Genomic DNA, 27689 nt, shown 5'->3' with positions numbered 1-27689 from the left:
GTACCTTAATGTATGATCCTTTGGAAATACGCATGATATTTTCATTCTGAGGCAGTATAGCATGCCATTGCTCTTTAATGAAGAAATGATAGATGGTTGACTCCTTAGAGAAAGAAGTTTAACATTGCAACATAATTGCTGATACCTCTGCACAGTTCTCACACCCCAGCTGAGAACAACTAGATCGCGGCACATGGATAAACCAGGGGACAGGGGGTCTTAAATATATAATATTAGGGGTGTAAACCGACAGTGGCATGTTCCATGGTAGAAAATATTGCCATTGCCATTGCCAAAAGCCTCACCAAGGGCTCAGTTGATGAATGGCTGTGAGCCATGGAAGTGCAGGAAAGATTATAGTACACAATAGCAGACAGCAGATCACCCATTCCAATCAGGGACACAGTTGCATGAAGAGCTAATTGCCCAGTTCCTCATTTTTTCTGTTGGACCTCAATACAATCATACTACTTTTATATTTGCTGCATAGAACTACATATGCAATGTTGGATTTGCTTTTGAACAATTAACACTATTTTCTACACCTTAAAAGAATAGACTGCAAAATATAAAAAGTAAATTTCTTTTATTTTGTGTTCAATATATGTGTTTAATGTATTTTACTTTGTGTGTTGTGTACTTCTGCATGTTGGTTGTTGATGTGCCCTATTACCATGTGCTTCTCTGGTTGAAGGAATAACATTGGTAGGTGGCTGCATAGTCTACTAGCCAGCTTCAGAATAAGGTTTGCTACCTGTATCTTCGACTAACTCACATCCGTGTTAGAGCCTCCTTTGCTGGAATCACTGGTAGTTTTTATTTTCAGAGGTGGCACCTCATTGCAGCAAGAGGAACATTGATGAGAGATATCCTCTGTGTTTGGCCTGCATTGCTGAGGTCACCATTTTGGATGCCCTGTGCTCAGTGGCAGGCTGCTGGGCAAATAATCATTTGTCCAACCTAACTATACAAATTTCCACTGAAATGTTCTTGATGGCGACATGGAACATTTTCATACATCCTTTGTTGGAAAGCAGGTCCATTAAGAACAATAGAGTAAATTTTCCACCTATGCTCTCCCAGCGCGTACTCTTGTCTACCGGGAGTTGGTTTTTGGGAAATCACATGAAAATCATGGGCTGCACATTAGTGATTTCCTGATGTATACTTCCAGCAGACAAGGCTCTGCAATCTTAGTGCACAAGCAGAAAATGTACCCTTATATCCCTAGATGCTCCAGGAGGGATCATCAGAATGCCCCTCACGACATCTCCAGTATCCCTTTGTTGCCAATGCTGTGTGCCTCACTCTGTTCTTCGTCCTGCCTCGTAGACCTCCATGTTCTATGAAGAGAGCAGATGGGATATTATGGGTTATATTTTGTTCCATTTGCTAATGTTAATGGAAAAAGCTGCCATGAATAATAAAGTGGGGGGGAAATGTCAACTTTTTCACTAATAATAGCAAACCAAGGAAAAGATGTCCCTATGGATACATAAGCTCACATCAGTTTGAGTATTGTATTGTCATTACATGTGTTATATACAGTTATGCACAATCTGTATATACTGACACATTGATATAATATCATAGCAGACATGATGGTAATATGACAAGTACTAGTTGGCCTGCGCAGCCCTCCCACATTTGTAGTCTCAAATGGCTTTCAGAATCTCTCTTCTAAATGAATCCACTATTCTTTCCTCATATTTAGTGAGAGATTACCATTGGTAGAGTCCACTACATAATTCTGCTCTACGCCTGACAGTCACGTGCGTTTGATAGATGATCAGTGTGAATTCAAATAATAATGTGATCTGTCCTGTGGACGTTCCTTCCTGCAGGATATTTGTTTGCCATACTAGTATGTATAATGTAATTTGCATAAGCCTGCTATTTTTATTTGTACACCGTTTTTTGCTACATCCGTGCAAACATTTCTCTATAAGAGTGCAGCACTTTTTTTGCATACGATGTTAAAAATGACTACTTCCTTCATGTCCATATATATGCTGTGTTGCTGCTTTACAGTAACATTCATGCCTTACGTTATGCTGTTTTTTAGGTCATGTAGCTTCCTCCAGATCTCCTATCAGGTCCTCACAGTATTGCGCATAGATTCTCTATTCCCTGTATTGTTATATTCTCTATCATGTTTGGGGCTGCCCTCCTATACCTTAAATGTCCTGCAGATTATCTATGACACAGTTATAGATGCCGGACATCATAGAGAAACCAGACTTTTCCAACTTGCTGCTGAGCCATATTGCACAGATATTGTACAAGCCACGACTGGATTACTTTTTGTAACTTACTAACTGCTCGAGAAGTGCTGAAGGTTCATTATTAAAGGTGTATTGTAGTTGACCGTATTTTTGCTTCCATCAACAAAAATTGTATTTAACAAAATTGCACATTTTAAATCTACGTACTCCTGCCATTTTGTGGATCTAAATAGCAATGAAAAATGGCATAAATCTTTTTTTGACAAAAGAAGAAACTATAATCCTGTTGGTTATATTTTTCTGTGTAGTTTTTAGCAAAGAAATAGATCCGAATACAATACAATATTCTCACTTTAATAATCTTTGATTTTAAAGTAGTTTTTTATGATCTACAGTTGAAATAGCAGATGTGCCAATTTTTAAAAGAGCAATTTTGTGAAATGTGATTTAGTTAGCAGGACAGCAAAAAAGCAGCCAATCACGATACACCTATAATAATGATCCATTGACACTTCTCAAGCAGCTAACGAGCCACTTTACCGGTAAAAATGACGAGACGATCATGAACCCAGCCGTGGAGTGTGAAAGCTGTTGAGAAATGACTGAGCAGCAATTGTGTTGATTGAGGGATAAATGTTGGCCAGGACACCAGGAAAACTCCCAACTCTTTGAGTAGTACCATAGAATCTTATATGTCCACCTGAGAGGGCACATGGAGCCTCAGTTTAATATCTCATCCAAAAGAAGGCACTTCCAACAGTGCAGCACTCCCTCGGTACTGCACTGAAGTGTCAGCCTTGGCTCAGTGGTGGGACTCTTGCCCCCTGAGCCAGAAGGTCGTAGTTTCAAGCCCCACTCCAAAGACTTGAGCACATAATCCAGACTGAGCTAGGGAACACTTAGGAGTAGGGTACACCAGCCTAATGCAATAATCGTGACTCAAGGAGTTTGATTTTCATATGTGGTGGACATCAAGCAGGTAATGCTCACAGAGTAAGGTTTTAGATAGTGCAGCAGATGACCACCCTCTCCTGGCTGTATTATAGGAAGCCCCAGATATGTCCTGGCAGCGGACGTATTGTTTTAGCACTGTAGCTGTCTGCTCAGAGATGATAGAATGTGGGTTTCGGAGAGGTGCCTTGAGCTAGGTCAGCCATTGACGTCAAACAGCCAGTCTTTGACTTCTGTGCTGGGTCAAAGCTGGGGGAGGGGGTGCGGGGGGGAATCCTAGGACTGCTGCAGTATGAGGGCATCATGATCGCTGTGAGGAAAGTGAGCAGAGACCTGCATGGTGGTGATCATGCACCAGCTGAACATTAAGGGAGTGAAAACCCTTATACTTCATGAAGGCTGCTGGTTCATTGGCCTTGATGTTACACTGGTGCATTCAATGATATCCCGTACTTAGGGGAAACCTGCAATATACCCAGAGCCCTTTCCTGTTGGTTCTAGATGTCCTTGGTGAAAGTTATGAATTGGTTGGCTTTTGCAAACTGTACCAGTCACTTGCTTGATGCAGGCATAGACCGTTGACTGGCTAATATGACTAATATCCCCTGCTGCAGCCTGGAATAAGTCTTTGGCCAAAAGATTGAGGGCTGTTATTACCATCAGTGCCACAGGCAGTGTCGTGCCAGCTGTGGCAATGGGTCTTGCTTTAAGAGGCTGCACAGGTCTACAGCTGCCTTCATGGAGAAGGGCAACCTTATACACTGCTCCTCAGAAAACTGGGGTAGTTAACTCTGGGCCTATAGACCATGTGGACTGGGTAAGGATGTCTGTGGAGGTAGGGCTTGTATGGAGCATAAACACCAGCATAGACCAATTGAGCCAAATGGCCTGTTTCTGTACTTTAAATTCGATGTAATTCTTTGTCTGTGGGATACCCCTCCTCTGTGGAGTCTTTGCCGTTCCAACTGCAGCTTCATGAGGTCCTCCCATTTGTTGCTGCAGCTGCTCCATTTTTCTTTTCCCCAGCTAGAATGGAGTGACCAAGATGATTCGCATTTTCTGTAGTAGCCAGTACCTCCCTGAGTTTGCTGACGGTGTAGTAGCAGCGTCAAACAAAAGTACAGCGATTTGTCAAAAATGACAAATTGCAATCAAAGCTGTCTCCAAATATTCCCACATTCTGTCTAATTGCAGGCATGTGTCCTTTTAAACAATGCTGGAAATGGCTGTTTCAGGCTTGTACCACCCATAACTGGTGGGCTGGTGCAGCATTCAGCATCACTGCATTGTCCTGCACCAAAATGATATCAGGGTCTTAACAGAAACATAGGATCCGGGTTTGCAATGTATAATGACGCTCCTGCCTGTTTCTAGTGGCTGGCGAAATTGAGACTCACTCATAAATGGCAGCAGGCTGGCCTAGGGCAGTAAGTCGGTGGTACCTGTTCTTTTACAATTTTGGTCTCACTAAACCCTGTTTCCACTGAAAATCAGGTAGAGAGACCGAAATATGGGCCATGCGTAATCTGATTATAAAATACATTGAACACATACGTCACATGCATTCAAATACTGAAATAAAAATAAATTAATACATCTTGCAGTCTTACATTCCTCTATAATTCACAAAAGTAAAGCTAATAGAAAATATGCCCATAGCAGAGTTCACTGGAAAAACTAGGTAATGAGTCTGACATACCTATAACTACAGTATTTGATCTCCACTACTGGCTGCTGTGAGCCACGGCTTAATGCAGCATCTCATCCAGTGAGGTCTCGAACCATGGCACTATTTTGCTGCATGGAGCTTGTTGCTGTGATTTTTCAGACCTTCTCTAGACATATTGCAAGGCCTCTGCTGACCATTTCATGCATCTGAAGTTTTAGCATCTTAAATGTCTTTTCACTTAGGGCTGCAGTTTACTCATATGACTAATTTATTAGGATATGGAGGTTGTGCAAAGGTGTCATGAAGCATGGTTGCAGTGTGTAAATATGGGCGGAACTCCGTCGGGGTCGTAAAATGGGCGATTAGATCGGCCACCTGTTACATATTCCGTCTGAATCGGGCAGCCAAATCAATATCACCTGTTTTACATCCCTGCTAAAGTTGAAGAGATCTGTCATCCATCCTTCCTTTTTCAAAACCCAATGCCACATTTGGTTGCCTTAGTATGAAGCATTATGTGTGTGTCTCGCTCTGTTTTTCCTCCCAGGAAGTGTAAAATGACATGTCTTATTCTATGCCATGGGTCACATATTATATATACATTGATGGGACAATAGTCATTCTGGTTAGGTATGTCGCAGGATTATTGGCAAGTGTATAAATTGCTACATGCGCAGTTAATGGCGCGCTACACCCTTGAAGAAGATATTGAGCAATTGGAAATCTCAATGTACCTCTGCTGCTGCTGCTATTGGTTGTCACTGCTGAAGTGCATGCAGTTGAGTGCCTCAAGAAACAGGGCTTCAGGTACATCCCTACAAGAGTGTATAGAAAAGCAGCTGACTCCTATGGTGAATGCACCTAGTGGATGCATGGAAAGGCCCCAAGGCATAAAAATTGAGGGAAGTAGTAATCTTCACTGCTACTGGTAATACAATGCAAATTATTGAGTGTCCCTACAGGTTTTCTTGCACCAAGTGACATACTTAAGTCATAGCCTCCCTACTGAGACTCATCATGCCCAGGTATTTGTTGTGGTAGATACAAGTTTGCAGACGACTCAAAGCTGGGGTGGAATGTGGGCTGTGAGGAGGATGCAAAGAGGCTCCAATGTGATTTAGACAAGTTGGGTGAGTGGGCAAGAACATGGCAGATGCAGTATAATGTGGATAAATGTGAGGTTATCCACTTTGGTTGTAAAAACAGAAAGGCAGATTATTATCTGAATGGTGATAAATTGGGAAAAGGGGAGGTACAACGAGACCTGAGTGTCCTTGTACACCAGTCGCTGAAAGCGAGCATTCAGGTGCAGCAAGCAGTTAGGAAGGCGAATGGTATGTTGGCCTTCATTGCAAGAGGATTTGAGTACAGGAGCAGGGATGTCTTACTGCAGTTATACAGGGCCTTGGTGAGACCATATCTGGAGTATTGTGTGCAGTTTTGGTCTCCTTATCTGAGGAAGGATGTCCTTGCCATAGAGGGAGTGCAACAAAGGTTTACCAGACTGATTCTTGGGATGGCAGGACTGATGTATGAGGAGAGATTGGGTCGACTAGGCCTATATTCACTAGAGTTTAGAAGAATGAGAGGTGATCTCATCGAAACATATAAAATTCTAACAGGACTAGACAGATTAGATGCAGGGAGGATGTTCCCGATGGCAGGGGAGTCCAGAACCAGAGGTCACAGTCTCAGGATACGAGATAGGACATTTGGGACTGAGATGAGGAGAAATTTCTTCACTCAGAGGGTGGTGAACCTGTGGAATTCTCTACTACAGAAGGCAGTGGAGGCCAAGTCATTAGATGTATTCAAGAAGGAGATAGATATATTTCTTAATGCTAAAGGGATCAAGGGATATGGGGAAAAAGCGGGAACAGGGTACTGAGTTAGACGATCAGCCATGATCATTTTGAATGGCGGAGCAGGGACGAATGGCCGACTCTTGCTCCTATTTTCTATGTTTCTATACCTTGCCCAGCCTGGTTTGCTTTGTGAGTGTTTGCCACCTATGCCTTCATCACTACCCTCTCACCCTACAGCTGCACAGAGATACCTGGCGATGGCTGCTGCGCCAATGCTCTCCCTCATAAAATTCCTCTGTTTTTCACTTCATAATTTGCCATTTGGCAATTTGTTAAAATGTTCCTGTTTATTTAGCCAACTAATGCCAGATATTACATGGAGTTTGGAACTTAGTTTTTGGCTATATCCCCCCTATTCCACTCCTTCCCAGTAATTCTTTGAGTTGTTCACGATTGGCCTTTTTAAAAAAAAGCCTGAACAAGTAAAAGGATGATTTTTGTCTTACTTCTCACTAATTTTCTTGAAAGCATTTTTGGAAAAGAGCAATCCTCATCAATGCTAAATTCAGATAACTAGTCCATTAACGCTATATAGCAGTATTCCAACACTATTTACATGCATCTACTTTTTCAGAAAAATGATCAAACAGGAAAATATATGGCCCAAAAAATGGATCCCCTATGCTGAATTATGGCCAGCCAGACTTTACTATAGTCTGACTCAGCACAAGTGGTCGCACAGTGAGTCCGCAACTTCCCCATGTTGGTATTTCATTGCTGTTGCAGGGATTTTTGAATTGATAACACCTTCCCCCCCCAACCCCACCTCAGGATTGCAGAAGTACCACATCCACATTATACACAAAGCCAGGAATCAGAACTTGAAATTTTATTCATCATATCCTCAATTAAAACAGCAGGGTGTCCTGTAATTGAGATGAGTCGCTCACATCATGTAGAAAAAGGACTCTCAAAATATGACCTCCCTTACCACAGAAATAAAGCAATATTATAAGAGACTTATCACAGATTTGAGGGTTTGGGGTTGTGAGTTGTTTGCAAAGAAGATGCCTTCAATTTGTTCTAAACTCTTTGCATACATACAGTCATGAATGTTGTAAATTAGTTCCAAAAGTTGGCTGGTGACACAAATTGGAAAAAGTGATGTACTGTACCTTAGAGCGGTACAGTGCAGGGATTGGGAGCCATAATTGTTCATATGGTAAGCTTTCTATCTTATTTTAGCCACATGGGAAAGCTAGCAAACAAAGGCCAAGAGATTCCTCACAAAGAAATCCAATGCTAGTATCATCTAGTGTCTATCTCCCTCTCTCACACTTGCTAGTGACAGCAATGGCAGATATCTGGGAACAAGCCCCTTCGCTACCTTCTCAACAAAAGCATGATTTAGGGGAGAACTTATTGGCCACATGGTTAAAAACTCCATAGCCTATAAATAAATAAATATCAGCGTATGAACACAGAATACATGTATAAGTCATTTATTTCCCCACTATTATAATGGAGGTGTTAACCCATTTATTTTAAATGCCTAGAAATTACTGCATGCGATATTAGTGTACGAATGCATTTAGCAGATAGGTCTGAAGAGTCTCAGTTGTTCTGAATATTAACCACAAAGTGTCAGAGAAATGATTAGATTCATTTGAATCAGTTTTTAAGCTCATTTTAATTGTGTGCTTCACAGGCTTCAATGGCTGAGAATAACATACCTCTATACACTACTGCTTCCATGGGAAATCCCACTGTAGCCACCATGGTGAGTACTATCCATGAGGAGCTAAATGGTGCAGTGGAGCATTCAAATAGCAATGAGAGTGACAGCAGTCCAGGACGTTCCCCACTGCAAATGATGTGAGTACTGAAGCATTGCTTTCTGGTTTCCTCTTTGCCTGAATCGTTCTCAATTTTTTTTCAATAATCTTCTCAAGGGTGGCCAGGATTGTTGGATGTCTGGGCTATGCTGCGCAGAACTGATAATTTGTTTGTTTGGAACCTCTTTCTCTCTATATTTGTCCACTACCTTTTATCCATTTTTGCACAACATCAAAATTTCAAGATTTTAATTGTTCACTACTCTTTAGAATTTTGTTGATTCTTGTGCAAAGGTTCTTAGTGGACACCTGTGCTTAGTAATTAAATGTAGCCTGCGCTAAGGCATGGAGACAATGCTGTGGACACCAAGGGACTCAGCATCTGACTGGGAGTACATTGGTCTGTGCAATTGAGCCTAAATCAGGCATTTTTTTTCTTCCGTTCTCCCCTGAAGGTGCTGAATTTTTCTGGAGTGTACTTCCACAGATCGCAACAGCCCTCAGTTACTTCACCCAAGTAGTCATTTTCATGTGTGAACCTGGATACAGAGGGCATCATAGTACAGCCCAATCATGTTCTCACCTGATATCCACACATATTCATGCACTTTCCAGCAGATGTTACTGGATAGTAATCAGTAGTGGGAATCCTGGCTCAATTTTTCTTTCTATACTTCAAAGGTACTGAGGTTAGTAGTAGCACCACAAAGGCTGCCATAGTTTAAATCAGCTAATTGACCCAGAGCCTTCTGATTGGTATGGGTTAGTGCTATACTAGGCAGTGCCTTTACACACTAGGCCATTGAGGAGCATTTATTGCCAAAGGTCAGCCACTAGGCTCTGTCACCCAGCAGTAGTAAACCTCTGAGTTAAATAATAAGGAAGATGTGACCTCATAAACTTAAAAGGCAAATGGTTTAAGTGCTTAGCAATATTATTTTTCCCCAACCTCCCAGTTTAGTGTTTGTCATTTTATTTGCACCAGGGATAAAAATATATCTTTTTAATTACTTTAAAAACACTAGCCTTTGGTGACCAAAAGTTCTTCGACATCTTCACTATTATTTCAGCTCCAAGTGTATGTCATTGCTCAGAAACTATTTCATTTTGTTCAATTAGGCCCAGTCAGTGATGTTCTTAAAAAAAAAAGTAGCAATCTCCGAGAGTTTCTCTCATCAGGATGCTAAAGTCTATTTTTATTTTTGGCAGGCTCCCTTTAATATATATTTGCAAATTATATGAATAATCAATAAACAATGAACTGAACCATAGTGATAGAATAGGGTCACACATGGTAACACATTGCTTTAAGAATAATGTATTAGATGTTGGAAACTGCTAAATTGATGGCGTATCAGGACTGTATAATTATTACATTTCCCTATGGCCCTGGATATATTTCTCTATATGTATTTAGTGCTCTGCTCTATATCTCTGTGGAGGTGATTTTTATGTGGGGGCCCCTCAGCTTCAGTGAATTGTGCTTGACATGTGATGTAAGGTCACTGCAATATAGATCCAATACTTTGTAGAAATACTTGTGATGTAGTCTGATAACAGGTTTACATGTTGGTCATTTAAAGCATCTCTCTATTTACAATATATGTGTGATTCCTGTGATGAGTGTATAATATAACAGGTTGTGATCTATAACAAAATTCCTTATAATCATGCCCGTCTGACAGCAGTGCTGAGTGACTGCACTAGTCTTACAGGTGATCAGGTTCTAGTTAACGTTGGATGAATGTAACAGACCGGGGATGGAAAGGGTTAATCAGGGGTTCCAGTAGCTAAGCTGAAATGAATTCATGAAGTTTGTTAGCGTAGTAATGAACCAGAGGAGAAATGAGGAGACATTTTTTGATGCAGCGAGTTGTTATGATCTAGAATGCACTGCCTGAAAGGGCGGTGGAAGCAGCTTCAATAGTAAGTAAATATCAAAAAGGAACTGGATAAATACTTGAAAGGGAAAAATTTGCAGGGCTATGGGGAAAGAGCAGGGGGCAGTGGGACTAATTGGATAACTCTTTCACAGAGCCAGGACAGGCACGATGGGCCGAATGGCCTCCTTCTTTGCTGTATGAGTCTATATATTTATATATTTTTAAGTCTTCAAGACTCCTCAAAGCAGAAGACAATTATTTTGTTATCTTTATACATTTCAGTCGTGGCTGACTGTATCTGTGAGGCGCTACAGTTCCAATCATTATGTTCAGCCAATGAAACAAGTATTATTTTTGTTACGGTAGACTCATCAAGTCAGAGCCATAGACTCCTTAAAATTGGGCCTACTTCAAATAATTGTGAACAATTGTTAAGTCTGGATGGTCCAGTTTTGACTGCTGTTGGTGCTAATATGTCCCATACTATAGATCCCAGCCCAGTAGAGCACAGGTTTACTTTTTAATTAATGTAGAATTTGTATTTACTAAATGTGATCCATGGAACTTTACAAGATCAAATTCTGTACATCAGTACAAGTTAAATCATATCTCCAATTATTTAGTACTTAATCGCTGCTAACAATTAAAAAATAGATTTTAAAAGAAAGGTGTATTGCGAGTGTCTTTTTGAGTGCACTTTGCTTAAAATCTAGGAATATTTTTAATATTTTTGTACGCCCCTTTTCTTCTTTAAGCTTCCAATTTCTACACATCATTTGTTTGATCAATAGGATGGGTAGGAAACCTTCCCCCGATCTCTGCTGATGTCTCATATAACTGACCACTAGAAAGTGTATTAGTGTGACTTGGCTGATAATTGTTCCTTGCCCTTTGTTAGGAATGATGTGGAGATGCCGGTGATGGACTGGGAGGAAGGCCTTGACCTCCATTCACCAGCTCCCCTGACAACACAACCGAGATCAGGGAGCCAGTATGTGGGGAACTTCCAAATACAAAACCATATCCTACCACACCCCTGGCACAGCCTGTTGGGTGTTCTAACACACTGTACCACCCAATACAAAATGCTTTGGAAAAAAAAATGACACACCTGTTTGTAAAAACAAACCCACTTGTTTTGATGCTGAGGTTATTAGCAAATGCTGTCAGGAAGGTTTTTTTTCTCCAAAAGACATTTGTATGAATGTTAATCAGTTTTATTTCTTCTTTGATTTTGTTGTTGTTTCCCTACTGCGACTGTAATAACTCTAGTAATAATGCAAGAAATTATGTGTAGCATTCAATGTCTTGCAAGTGATTGTGATTATGATTATAGTGCCAGCTATCAGGTGTGAGGTTTGTTCTGGATCTTAACTGCAATGAGAACCACCAAGGAGCATGGTTTACACCCATTGGATTTTTAAATTTTTGTTTTTCAAGTGATACAAAGATAACATTGCCAGTCCTGCTAGCAGTCAAAATGCCATCATTGCCTGCGCTTTTTTCTTTGCAGCACTACTTACCACTGTTAAAGGTTGGGTCAGATGACAAGCCCTGGCTGTTGGTGCTGTGATCACATTCACTGCCTAGCAGTAATACCTTTACTAGACATCATAATCTTGTGTTATTGCAGGCGCAGCAGAACAGTCAACGAATCTGTCAGTAAATACGAGCAAACATTTTTTTTTTATTAATCTCCTTACCAATACTGCTTGTAAGTGATCTCAGGATCAAACCAAGTTGGGAAAAGCTCAAATTATTTTAAGCTGTGGTGTAGTATTCATTGAAAGGTGTCGTGCTTCTAGCGGGGGCTGCATAAACAGAAAGCATCGAACTTGACAGAAAATGAACAACTGTCATGTTAGTATGTGCCATTCTGTAATGAGCACTTTACATGGTAGAGTTGTGTGTGTGTTCCACAACTACAGCTCCTGTGATCTTTTTGAAAAATAACCATTCAAACAAGGTTGAGTACACAAATTCAAAAAGTGGGATGATTAGATCCAAGGCGGCCTACAGCAAAGCCATTTTCTTTTTTAATATAACTTGGTTAGAGTGCAATCCTTTGCATCATTTTGCATAGCAAATGATGCTGATAACAAAACGAGCGCTCAAACAAAGGTGTTGAATAATTTTGCCTGCAGCCACTGTAAACCTAAAAGTTGTAATAAATTCTGCTGAATAAAACCGCTCATTCACTTGCTTACATTATAAGCTTAAAATAATATGCTGCAGACAGCATCATTGCCAGGCATTAATGGAGGCTCATATGAAAGGCTACATGATTTATAGATCACTCTTAAAATATCAAAAGGAAAATTAATAGGAGCATTATAGTACCAGACGGCAGTATAATGAGCGCATATATAACAGTATGAAGTAATGGGAGATTGCTGTCCATGTTAAGTATGGATGGCGTTGAGGGCAGAATGCTGGAACAGGAAGGGTAAGGCAGGATGGGTGGGTGTGCGGTCCCTCTGGGTGTTCAGTGTTTATAGGGATTATTGAGCAAATTCCCCCAGCTGACTCTGGAAAAATGCATCTTAATACAATCTTTAAAACTGCCAGTATAAGAGGAAGTTTCTCTGTATATGAGATTAGATTTTGTGATTAATCAGTGTGGTTTGTTACATCTTATACATCTGCTTTACATCATACAATTTGAATCCCGTGCACAAATTAATCCAGCAACTACATTCAAATTGAAAATTAGTCTTTAATGATATCGTTGATGCAGTAAAGTTAAGTGATGGCGCTCAGTGTACAAGCTTAGTTTTCCATGTGGATTATTGTGAATTCTTTAACTTTCATCAGGCATTATGTAGTTAGTATTTTGCAGAAGCACATGTTCTTTAAACAGTGTCTGCCTTGTTTACTGTGTCACATCTGGTATGTTATGCATGAACTGTAGCTTAGATAAAATCAACATTGCTTTGTACCTAATGTGAAAAATACACAGGTGAAGTGTTGTGTGAAGAATTTGAACACAGCAATAGTTATGTCAAACCACTTGCTGGTGTTGCAGCACTCTTTAAAACCCGCTCGCACGCTGGTAAAAGCTTTGCATCCTCTTCAAACACATCAGTAACAAAGTAGGTATTGTCAATGGAGATATTTTCTCATTGTGGCTACAAACCACTGAAGCTTTTGTTTTCTTTGATATACTGTGAAGTACATTTGCAGTAGAATAATTACTGCTCCAGGATAGCAATTTCATCCCGACAAAGTTAGCTACAAAGCAAACTCGCACACTGTGTGCATTGGTGAAGCACAGTATTCCTCCGAACAGGGAGTTTCATTGAAAGTCATTCCCTTCTTCAATTGAAGAAACAAATGAATTATTATAATGTGAACGCAGCAAATAAGGATTGAAAATATAGTCTAGAAGTGGCTACTATTATTACAGGGAGTTGAGGAACAACAAGGTCTGTGGGTGGTGGAAGTCAGTCAACAAGGAGGGGGGAGAGAGACCAAGTCAAATTTACTGCCGCTTTTTAAAAAGAAAAAGCAATGAATGCCTTTTTTTTTAAAAAGTGAATTGTTTTGAAAGCAGCAAGGGCGTTCTCTGCTTTTCCACTTTACTTCCTGTTTCAGTGCATGATAGTTAAGCAAAAGAAACAAAATCATCTGAACACACTGTCTTTTTTTAAATTCTGGTCACTCAGGAAGGCACTGTTTGCTCACTGGCATGTTTACACGAGCTTCCTGACAAAGCCACCCCAAAATCTATTTGTGTTTCTGACTAGATTGTTGTAAATGTGATTTACACAAGACATTTTTCAATTGTTATCACTGTGGTTTCATAAAATCAACCCACATTCCCCCCATGGGTTATTCATGTGCTATTCAGTAATGAGAATTTGGCAGATCTCATCTCCTTAGTGCATCCCTTGCCCAGTCCAAGGGCTGGGATCATGTTCTGCCTTGTTTACAACTGACAGCATTATTATTCTCGTTAGGAATGCAGTTTCTTATCACACTGTTGTGTTTAGCAGGCTTTTTCCCCTCAGCCTGTGTTTCCTGGCAGTGCTTTTCTTCCCTTATTGACAGTTTGTAAAAATATGCATTAATTTGGAGTTTAAAACATGTATCATGGTGTCTAGTTGCTGTGTTTGGTTGAAGTTGATTAATGATAGAACCTCACTCAGGGTCATCCTCTAGAGAGAAGGCTCACAGGTTCTGCATGTTAACTAGAGCAGCAGTACTCAGTGCTCAGTGATCAGCCTGCGCAAGGTGCTTGACAAACAGCTGCTTTGTTGTACTTATTTTCATTTAATTTATGTTTTTTGAATGTTGTAAATCTATTGTTTTATCAGCTTAAAAATAATTTTAGTTAAGTACAAAGATTTTTGTTTGCTGGTTTATGGTTAGTTCCTTGGGCTCTTTTCCTTCACTTTTTAATTCAACCTTTTTAAAAACAAAATGCATGTGATAATTACTTTCCTATTCTGTTATAAGCTGCCTAAAATACATGACCCTTTGTTGCTGGCTAACAGTAAAATGGTTTTGTTATAGGTATCCTATCCATGTTAAAGAGGAGCCAATGGACCCAGAAGAGATGGAAGGTCCCCTGTCTTTAGTGACAACAGCAAATCATAGTCCAGAGCTGGACAATGACAGAGAATTTGAAGAGGACGCAGGGAATGAAGACATGGAATGAGCATGTTTCCCATCATTTCCTGAGATGAAGATTAAAAAAAGAAAGCTTGTCAGACTTACCTGTGAAATCTCTCCATAATGTGGCAGTTTGGAGGAATTTTCAGTCCCTTTTTGACAAAGTAATGAAATGTTTTAAATGACTTTTAGTGCCATTAAGTATCCCATTGGGGAATGTTTCTGATTTTTTTCTACTTTTTGTTGGAAAAAAGGAATTTGTATTCTACATACATTGGATGGACTTGTTTGGTACTTGGGATTTTCCTCTCCTGAAGTCAACGTCAGTGTTGAAAGTTACTGAACTGTACAGTCACACACACACAGACTTTGCAGCAGATTTTGGACTGCAGTCCTGCCAAGTTGGACTCAAGGGTCTGATCAAAACTGTTCATAGTTCAAAACTGCAGGTAGAGCTCTTCCCAGAACTCGCATATTCAAATGGAAGACTGAGGCTAAAACTGATTTGCACAGTACTGGAAGTGGATTGTTTTAATATCACTGCCTTTAATCCACATTTGTTTCCATGGGGCAGGGGAGAAGGGAAATAATTTGTGAAAAATAATTAGCTGAAATTTTATTGTATCACTGTTTGCTTCTGCTGCACCCAAGCAGTTTTATAATCATAGGCCACAGGCCTCTGGAGGACCTCATTAAGTTCTATGTTCAGCAGTAGTGGTTGAATGTTAAGATTTTTTTTTACCAATGGGACAAAATGCCTGACATCAATTTGTAACACACTCAGTAGTTTTTCTGTCATCCATTCCCCTTAACTTCATTGAAATCATTTTTTAAAAAAACAATTAAAAACCTCAGGCCAGTTTTTATTCTGTGTACAGTTTAACAATACTGCTTATTTCATTCGCTTTCAATCAGCAATCAGCGGGCCCGACTTTTAGCATCAACTGGCGGAGTCAGTATTTCACGACTCCAGAGAAAGGTTCACTTCTAGGAAGGATGCAGTAATGAAACAAGGGGACAGAATGACAGAAAAAAATTGACATTTAGTAACTAGCCCTTGTCTCCTGCTCGTGCACCATAGAATTATTCCTGTTTTACAGGTTCAGCAAGTAGTAAGGAGACACAGGAGTTGAGTCAAAGAAAGTAGAACAAGAATTTTTTTTGTCTGTACAAATAATAATTCACACTGCAGTTAAGCTTTTCAGTTAAGTTTTATGTCCAGTGCTGTGTTAAGTAGCTCTGTAGGTAGAGATTTGTTATTTCAGCAAATTTAGAAAACTTCACAATAGATGACAAAATAGAATGCTATATCACTAAGAGCTTATCTTGCAAGCTTATAGTGATCCTGAAGCAAACTTTACGTACAGAAAGTAATTCTGTTAATATAAGTCATTGAATTCTTTTCCACAACACTCAACACCTTTCCTGTTTCAAGACTGCGACTGGTCACTTTTCTGTCACCCCCTCATGTATTTATTTAGGACTAAATAGGTTGTCAGTTGAAGAAGCTTTCAGAGCTTTATTTATTTTTACTCTTTATTTTTTAAATCAGATAATTTTTCTGAGATTACCAAAGATGATCTGAAAGGTAAATTATATGTTCTCTGTTTGATGCTTTATCTGATGAAGCCAAATATCCTCTTATTGTTGATCAAAGGAGGTACCAGAATCTAGAGAGGGAAATGGCTAAAAATGGACTAATGCACAGAAGTAACCTGTGATGTTAAAGTCTCCTTTTAACAGTGTCTGTAACAGGCCAAGTGGATGTTTGAACCAAAGGTATTATCTCTGAAAATTCAGATTTCTCTTTCCTACATTGACCAAGTTTGCTCACTGTAGGAAGATGTAATTGGAGAAATATGTGACCAAACCAGGGAACTATATCACTGAGGCCACAAAAAAGGGAGCATTCCATCAACGGAAGGTGAATGTAGATCCTTTCTGTGCAGATGAGAGTAATGCAAAAAGGTGAAGATGCAAGATTCCAATGGCAATACAGAGAGCAAAGGAATAGCTTCCATGATGGAACTGGACCACGTAATAGTGTTTTAGGATAATGCTCGTTATGGAGGCTGTATTTGAAATATGGTGTGCCACTTTTGTTTGGAGACCAATATCCTTTATTGTGCCAAGGTTACTTATTTTTGATTTGCTTTGGCACATATCTTCAAATTTGTTTAGTTTTGTTTCAGCATTCTTCATACAAAAAACACTCCTGTGCACTCATAAGCTTGGTACAAGAGACGTTACAGCAGTTATTTTTTAAGCTTAATCCAACTTTCTGTTATATGGGCAGTCTGTGGTCTTTTGAAATATATATTTGTAATGGCATTCCAGGCAGCTTCATGAGGATGTGCAGGCAGTAGCTAAATGGGATCACGAGAAGAGATCCTATGCTTTCAGACTGAGTGGCCTGTTGGTTAGCTCTGTATTTGAGGGGATAAGAAGATGGTTAGATTAGTACATTCTCAGCATGTGTAGCTAGACATGACTAAAGTTAACAGCATGAGAAACTGTTAGTACGCATACCTCAGTTCAAACTTTTAGAGAATGAAAAATAAAACATTTCACTCAGTTGCACTTAGTTGTATGTCTTGCATGTTTAGTCTAAAGACTAGCAAAATTAGAGCTTGCATATCGAGCAGGTGCCACAGCCTTTCAGCAGAATCAACTCTGAACCTCAGGCTCTTTATGTACAGGATTTCAATGATTGAACCTTGTCACCATATCCGTTTGGATATACAGTTGCTTCTAAAGGGTGGGGGTTTGTTACATTGTACATAAATATCCCAATGTGTCGGTGCAAGCCTTTGTCTTTTCTGTTTCTTTTTAAACACTGTTCTTTTAAACAAAAACAAAAAAAAAGTCTGTTAATTCACATTTGCTTTTGTGCAACTGCTTTGTATTGACTATATTAAAAGAAAGCTTTGAAAACTACTGTATGTATTGAAACTGCAAAATGTTCTGCACATGTATTTTACTTATTAACCCTTGCTTTGAGAATAACAGAAGACATTTGCTGACATTTGGGAGAGAATCCCTTCCTTTTTTTTTGCTTTAACTGTAGTACAGTTGACAGAATTTTAAGTTACCATTGAACGAAGCATTTTGTACAGTTTTGTTTGTGTTAGGCTGTTTTGATACTTCCCGCTTACGAAGGTCCAACCACTGCCCTCTGCAGCTGTCTTAAAAGTTTGAAGGATTTGGAGAAGACAGTTTAAAAAGTCATTTCTCTTCCTGCTGTCGTGAATACTTAGCATGATGAATTCCAGGGCCAGTTGCAGTGAAGTAATGATTATTAAAACTGGGGAGTGTCAACCTGTTGAATAATTTTTTTTAAGAAGAACTTTACAAGGTGCCAAGATGTAAAGATAATTTGTTACATGCATTTTCTCTAAGAAAAGCGTACATTATCATGATCGAAGTACCATGATTCAGGTAACTTCAATGTCAGGAATGAGAGTCACAGCCTTCTATACTGTCAAAAGCTAGTGAATAAAAATCTGATTGTTTCTTAAAGGTTGTTCAGAAATGGTACAGACTGGGGACATTGTGTTATCATGGTGCTTTGAATATTGTTGCTGCCAGTTAAGAGATTATTGTAGAGGCATACAGGAACTCATTCCTTACATCAGTGTAATCCATCATTCCATGTCTGTTGATGCAGACAATAAAAAAATTCATGTGTGTAGTCAGTACTAATTACTGACATTAGCATTCTCAAATGCAATAAAAATGCTGGTTGTTCACACCGTTTGCAGTGTTGTCATTTTCAGGGTTAGGTTGATCCCTGCCAAACCCAAAGTCATCATTTTCCAGTGTTGTTCCCATTTTTATCACACATCATATGAAAATTCCTTCATAACAGATGAAATGGCCAGTTATCAAGCACTATTCTGACACTTTCCTGACCCAGCCATAAAGATGACCAATACAAGTGCCAGTACTTAAACATTAAATTCTCTCGTAATTAATAATGTCGGTTAAACTGTCTCCTTGGAACAGCAATTTAGGTAACTGCATTTGATCAGCTATAAATTCTAACTGCATTAAAATTCTAGAAATATTAGTAATATGGATTTCTTGATGGAAATTATTGCTGATCACAAGTGGTTTGTTTTAACGACCGATGCACAGGTCATGTTGGCCACAAAACTGAGTACACAGGTCAGGTCTGTACACTTTTAATCTTGTGAAACAAGCAATTACAAATAGTTGCATCGATTTGTTAAAAAGCTTTAGGTGACATGAATTGTTTCCAGTTTATCTTATTGCTTAGTCTTATGAATGTCAGGGGGTATAATTTTAATTTGGGTCACAGAATGATCAGGGTCAACACAGGAAATGTGCAATCAAAGATATGATTAGCTTGCTAGCTTTAAAAACTCCCCCTATGGAATCTCCACTTTGCTGGATTGGCAGGTTGCTTGAAAAAATATTTTTGGATGTTTTGCACAAATGTTCAGAAAATTTGTTTAGCAAATATTAGCACATGTTGTAATGGGATACAGAAGTAACTCTATACTTCTTGCATTCCTCATTAAGTTGACCCCTTTTTAAAACACACATGCTTTTTATTATTCTGCGCCCAAGTAGAAAATCCACATTTAGAGAATTTCCATCCAGCTTGGAATGTCTCTGGCACATGCACAGCTGAATAATTCAAAATACTTAAGCCTAAAGAGAACAAACAATTCAAGACTCTCAACAGCTGCTACATGTCTTATTGAAGATCCATTTTCAAATGGAATTTAATCAATTTTGAAATTAAAAATTCTTTACAACACCAGAGGAAGATTATTAAATTGTGTGTTTTGAAATAAAAGTCCTGACAAACATCTGTTGCACTATAATTGTGCAATAATTGTTTTAAAAATTCCTGTAACTATGCTTTTCCTCTGCTGCTTTACTCACATCTATTCAGTGAATGTTAATTACATGGCAGTAAGTGTATTGGCAAGCATTCCAGATGAAAATACATTAAATTCGCTAGTCTACACCTGTCAAAGCAATTAGATAAATGCTATATATATATATTTAGACCACTTTTCCATACCTTAAATGGACTACAAACACCTAATTCAATAAATAATGAGGCAAACAGCACTAAAAAGGAAATCTATGTTGCCCGTTAGCTGTAAAAAATGTTTGATATACATATAAATTGCACTTTATGATTAATTGAAGTCTGGCATAATAGGCCTAGTGATGGATAGTTAACTTCTGTTAAGTTCTTGGAAATGTTTTTGATACTCAATACCAGCAACTTTTAATTTACATTTTTACCTAAAAAATAATTCATATCACTTAATGTATATAAACCTAGAAATTACTCAGCGATATCAGCGGACAAACACTTAATGCCTTCATTTGGAATTCCTCTGCCCGCTATTTTAACAGAGTTATTAACACAGTTAAAATAAACGGCTAACACCTCCATTAAAATTGCAGATAGTGGGCCCTCACATGAGCTTAAGTGTTCATCTGCTAATATCACCAACAATAACTTCTAGCCTTTACAATACACATTGATAAAACATGACACCATGCACATCTGATGTGTTTTTTTTAAGAGAGTAGAGAATTATAAAAAATCTTATCATTAGAAAGTGCAAGAGTTGTATTTTAAAAAAAATGAAATCCATTTGCACTGCAATACATTTTATAACTTCTCTTACAAAAGTCATGTGGCACAGCTGCTCTTTTTACACTGTTTGAGCCTTATGCCAAACAGTTTACACATGTGCATTGAGTTAGACTGATGAAAAATTAAAAGAAAATATAATAAGCTCAAAAATGGGCTTACAATTTTAGTTTAATGTCTGTGATACTTGCAATAGGCGAGGTTGGAATATTTTAGGAATGACTAGCATTTTAGTAGATCAAAAGTCTTTAATCAAAAGTCTATTCTGTAATTATCTCACCAAGTGGGACCTACAGAACTGATTGATTATTGCATTTAAAAAGAAACATTTGAATTTTCTTGTAAAAAAATAATGAGTTCCTTGGTGACCTACCAATATAAAATAACCAGTTTGACTACTACCTCTTGAACATGCAACCTTTAGCATTCACTCTTATGAAATATCAGAACTGTGCTAATTCTCTGTCATTTTTTGATGAGCTTTATGTTAAGATTCTATATTCTCATATGAAGGATCTTTTTATTTAGTCTGGATGGTGCTTTCTTAAAGCACTGTTATCCATGCTACAAAATCTCTATTAAGTCACCTCACCCATTGCTCCAGAAATGAGGCCTGGGGAATTTTAACTCCCAGGCCCCATTTTAATCCCTCCAGCCGACCGGGAAGTCAGCAGGAAGTAGTGGAAAATTGCACGGCCCGTGGGACAAATGCTGACATCAGGTAGGTAACGGGCTCGGCTGCCAGGGTTGTCCTGCAGGGGGCTCAGAATCAGGAAGGGGGTCGAGTCTGTGACAGCAAGGCCTTAGTTTTCCTTGTGGGACCGGGAGGAACACACATGCTCATCCTAAACCCATAAGCAATGTTTTAAAAAAAACTTTCCTTCTTGGGCCTTTACTGGTCCAGATCTGCTTCCCTGCTATCTTCACCTGGCGGGAAACTCACCGCGGCTTCCCATTCAGGCTACCAAGTTAAGGTTGGGTCCTGATGGTGTCATGTAGAAAAGGAGCCTGCTAACTTTGGGCGGGCATCCTTGCCATCTGCTCCGTTGAGCTGGTTAAATTCAGGCATGGTCAGCACTTGGCATTTCCAGGCTGGGTAAGTAACTAGGGCGATGTAACTGCCCACATAGTTTCCACCGTGCGGGAAGTTTAAAGTTGCCTCTTACGAGTGAGTTACAAGGCAGTAACATATCAAAGGATTTGTGTGATATATCACAAGTCATGATAAGAAAGTGTCATTTGAATGCAAAGATGTTACAAAGCCTTGAACCACAGTTTAAAATATTTGCTACCCTTTGTAATGTACATAAAATCAAAATGATTAAAACTGAACTTCTTGATCTGAGGAGCTGAGCAGATAGTATCTGGATACCACGCACACAAATAAAGCACCACACAACTCAGACCAAAATTATATACGACTGCAGTTGTAAACCATATGAGTAAAAATTCTAGACGTAACTGACACAGGGGTATTATGTCTTGTTTGTTATAGTGTGATAGCTGAATCTGAATTGTTTATGTGGTTCAATCATATTAAAACTTATGAAAGTATGCAGCAGATACAATGCATTTTTTGGGACTAAATCAACAGTTTTGTTGAATAAAAGTAATAAATTTGATCAATGGCATGGGTAATTTCCCACTTTATATTATATTTGCATATATTAAACATTTTTCCAAGTATCTTTGACTGCACTATGGTGCTGTTTATTTTGTTCTGTGAGTAAACTAAGATTTTCCATAGTCTTTCACAAGAGTATTAAATAAACAAGGTAAAATGAAACTCAGCATTGTTAATGTTCTCTGCAGTGCTTTTGGTTGGTGTCACACAACTTATTTTAGTATATACAAGGACATATTGTTGTCAATTCAAGCATAAGTCCTTTCTTGTATTTGATTTTAAATTGATAAAAACCTCCATAACTGTGAGCCAAACTGTAGCATGGTGGGGTTTTGAAACAGCTACTGTACCTGGTGGAGTCACTGTTACAAACCACATCCTCAGAACAAGAGTGTGATGAGTGGCACAAAATCCCCTGCCAGGTATACATTTATATTTAGAATGCAAAGCAGGAAAAGCAAAGAGTATAAGGTTATGAGCCATAAGTACTACAAAACAAGGCTATAATATACCTACTCAACAACTATAATTACTTCAGCTACTATAATTTTGGATACTCGTGCTACACAGCTACTTTCCCATTATTGACCCAGTGGTACTGATCCTCATTTTAAGGTCCTGTGTAGTCCCGCAGGGAGGAGGGGGAAGTTGGCCAATTATAGTAACAACTTAGAATAGCCTAAGTTGTTACCATAGTGATGACAGCAGCTGGGGACCAGCAAAAATCATGACAGAAATGCAAATGGAATATGATTTTTATGGCAAAACTTTTAATTTTCCTTCGTTCTCCTCTGCATACCTATCGACATTAGGAAAAGTTTTGTGTCTCCAGTGAACTTTATATCTGTCATGCAGGTCAGTCAATTTTCTTCCTCAGTGGTTAAGTATCTTTACTTTTGCTTCAATATTAGATCACCTCACTTTGTACAGTCTAAATAATGAAGCCACATTCTAAAACAAAAGCAAAATATTCCAGATGCTGGAAATCTGAAATAAAAACAGAAAATGCAGGAAACACTCAGCAGGTCAGGCAGCATCTGTGGAGAGAGAAACAGAGTTAACGTTTCAGTTTGATGACCTTTCATCAGAACTGGAAGAAGTTTGAGATTGAAGACTCATTTAAGCATTCCTATTATCAGACCCCCAGTATCCCTGACTCCCATTGGGCTCCATTCATTGACTTCTACCGGCCTCCAACTTAAGCATGCTGGGATTGGCCTTTTCTATCACTGCATGAGCTGACCCACTACTACCCAGTGGTTGTAAATACAACTTCCAGCATGCATCATGGTAATTCAACGCACAATCCTGTGAAGTAACGCGGACTGTGGAATTTAGTAAGTAACAATAACAGGGGCAAGTATCCATTTAGGAACTGAAGAGTAGGGCAGCAGTAATAGCTGAATCTGCACCGAGGGCCGTGGACTACCCTTGTATAATGCCATGAGCAATCTACTGATTGCAAAAATCTACTACTTACAGAATGACAGCAAACCCTTTGGGTAAGGTTATTTACAATACCTACCACTTTAAGAGTACATGGCATTGTTCTATCACGTGACATCCCCTTACCTTACAGAAGCACTTCCGTGCTGTCCATAATCATTTTCTCCCCACCATCTAAGTGCATCAGTTCCCTCTGAACTCCACCCATGAGTGAGTAAGAACAATTCTCTGAACAGCATCATCTCTGTGTTTATTTAGTGGGTGTGAATTTCAGTAATTTCACAACTGTTCCTAGTCAGCAACATTATAGCCAGTTCTATTATTTTTTATTTTTCCCATGAAAGCATTGACTCCTTACTGGGTTAGGTTTTCTCAGACCTTCCATTACCTTCCTCAAGTGAGTATTCTTCAACTGAGCCCAGTTGTGAGTGAAGGTTGGCTCGTTCACTCAGGCATCATCAGAGCTAAGCTCAATTGTGCCCTCATCCAATATCTACATGGGTTTACAATCATAGAATCATAGAAATTTTACAGCACAGAAGGAGGCCAGTCAGCCCATAGCGTCCGTGCCAGCTGAAAATGAGCCTCCTAGCCTAATCCCACTTTCCAGCACTTGGTCTGTCGCCTTGTAGGTCACGGCACTACAGGTGCACATCCAGGTACTTTTTAAATGAGTTGGGGGTTTCTGCCTCTCCCACCCTTTCAGGCAGTGAGTTCCAGAGCCCCACCACCTTCTGGATGAAGACATTTTTCCTCAGCTCCCCTCTAATCCTTCTACCAATCACTTTAAATCTATGCCCCCTGGTTATTGACCTCTCTGTGAAGGGAAATAGGTCCTTCCTATCCACTCCATCCAGGCCCCTCATAATTTTGTACACCTCAATTAAATCACCCCTCAGCCTCCTCTGTTCCAAAGAGAACAGCCCCAGCCTATCCAATCTTTCCACATAGCTAAAATTCTCCAGTCCTGGCAACATTCTCGTAAATCTCCTCTGTACCCTCTCCAGTGCAATCACATCTTTTCTGTAATGTGGTGACCAGAACTGCACGCAGTACTCAAGCTGTGGCCTAACTAGAGTTTTATACAGTTCTAGCATAACCTCCGTGCTCTTATATTCTATGCCCCGGCTGATAAAGGAAAGTATTCCATATGCCTTCTTAATCTTGTCTATCTGTACTGTTACCTTCAGGGATCTGTGGACATGGACAAGCATTTCAAGGTCCCTCTGTTCCTCTACACCTCTCAGTATCCTCCCATTTATTGTGTATTCCCTTGCCTTGTTTAACCTCCCCCAATGCATTAACTCACACTTGTCTGGATTGAATTCCATTTGCCACTTTTCTGCCCACCTGACCAGTCCATTGATATCTTCCTGCAGTCTACAGCTTTCCTTCCTACTATCAACCACATGGCCAATTTTTGTATCATCTGCAAACTTCTTAATCATGCCCCCTACATTAATAAATATCACAAAAGGCAAGGGATCAAGTACTGAGCCCTGCGGAACCCCACACTGAGCCTTGCGGAACCCCGAAAATCTTTCTGCTGGGCTCACTGAAGAGCAACCAGAATTTGGAACCCGAACTGATTTCCCACTCTCTAACAAAGCCAAATGTCGCATCTTCAATGACTCAGTATAAACCTGAGATTGAATCTAAGATACTTCACAATCTTTACGGTTTAACCAGCTGAGCCAAAGGAGCTGTTGCAAGGTCTGTTTTTTTTAAGTGCACAAATTACTAATCCAGTGGTACTTCAAATGCCTTTCAATCATGAATGAGTACGTACTGTACAAGTTGTGGCTGCCTAGGAAACTTTTTTTTCCTATTTTCTTATACTTCCTATCTTTCTCTTTTTCACTCTTGGGTGCGGACTCTTGCTGGGCTTTGATTCTTCATAGAAACACAGAAAATAGGAGCAGGAGTCGGCCATTCGGCCCTTTGAGCCTGCTAGCCATTCAATATAAACATGGCTGATCCTCTATCTCAATACCATATTCCCGCTCTCTCCCCATACCCCTTGATGCCTTTTGTGTCTAGAAATCTATCTAGCTCCTTCTTAAACATATTTAGTGACTTGGCCTCCACAGCCTTCTGTAGTAGAGAATTCCACAGGTTCACCACTCTCTGAGTGAAGAAATTTCTTCTCAGCTCAGTCCTAAATGTCCTACCTCGTATCCTGAGACTGTGACCACTCGTTCTCGACCCCCGAGCCAGGGGAAACATCCTCCCTGCATACAGTCTGTCTAGCCCTGTCAGGATTTTATATGTTTCAATGAGATCCCCTCTCATTCTTCTAAACTCGAGTGAATACAGGCCGAGTCGACCCAATCTCTCCTCATACGACAGTCCTGCCATCCCAGGAATCAGCCTGGTGAACCTTCGCTGCACTCCCTCTATGGCAAGTATATCCTTTCTTAGATAAGGAGACCAAAGCTGCACACAATACTCCATGTGTGCTCTCACTAAGGCCCTGTATAACTGCAGTAAGACATCCTTGCTCCTGTACTCAAATCCTCTTGCAATGAAGGCCAACATACCATTTGCCTTCCTAACTGTTCACTGCACCTGCATGTTTGCTTTCAGTGACTGGTGTACAAGGACACCCAGGTCCCTTTGTACATCAACATTTCCCAATCTATCACCATTTAAATAATACTCTGCCTTTCTGTTTTCCTTCCGAAGTGGATAACTTCACATTTATCCACATTATACTGCATCTGCCATGTATTTGCCCACTCACTCAATTTGTCTAAATTGCCTTGAAGCCTCTTTGCATCATCCTCACAACTCATGATCCCACCTAGTTTTGTGTCGTCAGCAAACTTGGAAATATTACATTTGGTTCCCTCATCCAAATCATTGATATATATTGTCAATAGCTGGGGCCCAAACACTGATCCCTGCAGTACCCCACTAGTCACTGCCTGCCACCCCAAAAAAGACCCATTTATTCCAACTCTGTTTCCTGTGTGTTAATCAATTTTCAATCCATGCCAGTATATTACCGCCAATCCCATGTGCTTTAATTTTGCACACTAACCTCTTATGTGGGACTTTATCAAATGCCTTCTGAAAATCCAAATAAACCACATCCACTGGTTCTCCCTTATCTGTTCTACCAGTTACAGCCTCAAAAAACTCCAGTAGGTTTGTCAAACATGATTTCCTGTCATAAATCCATGTTGACTTTGTCTAATCCCGTTGATATTTTCTAAGTGTCCTGTTATCACATCCTTTATAATAGACTCTAGCATTTTCCCTGCTACTGATGTCAGGCTAACCAGTCTGTAGTTCCCTGTTTTCTCTTTCCCTCCTTTTTTAAATAGTGAGGTTACATTTGCCACCCTCCAACCTGCAGGAACTGTTCCGTAATCAAAAGAATTTTGGAAGATGACAACTAATGCATGCACTATTTCCATGGCTACCTCTTTTAGTACTCTGGGTTGCAGATTATCAGGCCCTGAGGATTTATCTGCTTTCAGTCCCATTAATTTCTCCAGGACTATTTTTTTTACTAATACTAATTCACTTTAATTCCTCCTTCTCACTTGTCCCTTGGTTCCCTAGCATTTCTGGAAAGTTATTTGTGTCCTCTTCCGTGAAAACAGAACCAAAGTATTTGTTTAATTGTTCTGCCATTTCCTTGTTCTCCGTTATGAATTCTCCCATTTCTGACTGTAAGGTCAGCCTTCTGGTACTATGCCTAAATGCTGTTCTTCGTGTATAAGCTTAGATTTTAAGTGTTGGCTAGTTGAGGGCATTGAGGGCAATTCTGTCTTAACCCGCTGCCTACAAACATATGAAATTGACAGGCAGGAAAGGACCAGCTGGTCCATCAAGGCTGCCGCACGCCATGATGGGTGGGGCATCGTGATGAAATACTTCTTCCCTATTCCTCAGCTCCCCTCAACCCACCCCCCCCCCCTCTTCCTCCCCCCGCAGCCATGTAATCTCCTGGGAGAGGCAAAAACCAAGGTGAATAAGGGAAAA

At 39.7% G+C, this 27689-nt stretch overlaps 1 protein-coding gene across 7 annotated transcripts in view; it reads left to right on the top strand.

Annotated features, from left to right (window-relative positions):
• The window catches only part of foxp1b (forkhead box P1b), a 413548-nt gene extending 394817 nt beyond the window's left edge, over positions 1-18731 (top strand). For all 7 annotated transcript variants that reach the window (XM_067998895.1, XM_067998898.1, XM_067998900.1 and 4 more), the window contains 2 exons: positions 8359-8525; positions 14884-18731. In XM_067998895.1, coding sequence (XP_067854996.1) covers positions 8359-8525; positions 14884-15028 — 312 coding nt within the window. In that variant the 3' untranslated portion in view covers positions 15029-18731. The remainder of the gene's footprint in view (positions 1-8358; positions 8526-14883) is intronic.
• The last annotated feature ends 8958 nt before the right edge of the window (positions 18732-27689 follow it).

This window comes from Heptranchias perlo, chromosome 17, assembly GCF_035084215.1.
Source record: "Heptranchias perlo isolate sHepPer1 chromosome 17, sHepPer1.hap1, whole genome shotgun sequence".
NCBI lineage: Eukaryota > Metazoa > Chordata > Chondrichthyes > Hexanchiformes > Hexanchidae > Heptranchias > Heptranchias perlo.
The sequence above is the reverse complement of the archived record's forward strand: the minus strand, read 5'-3'. Positions and strand labels throughout refer to the sequence as shown.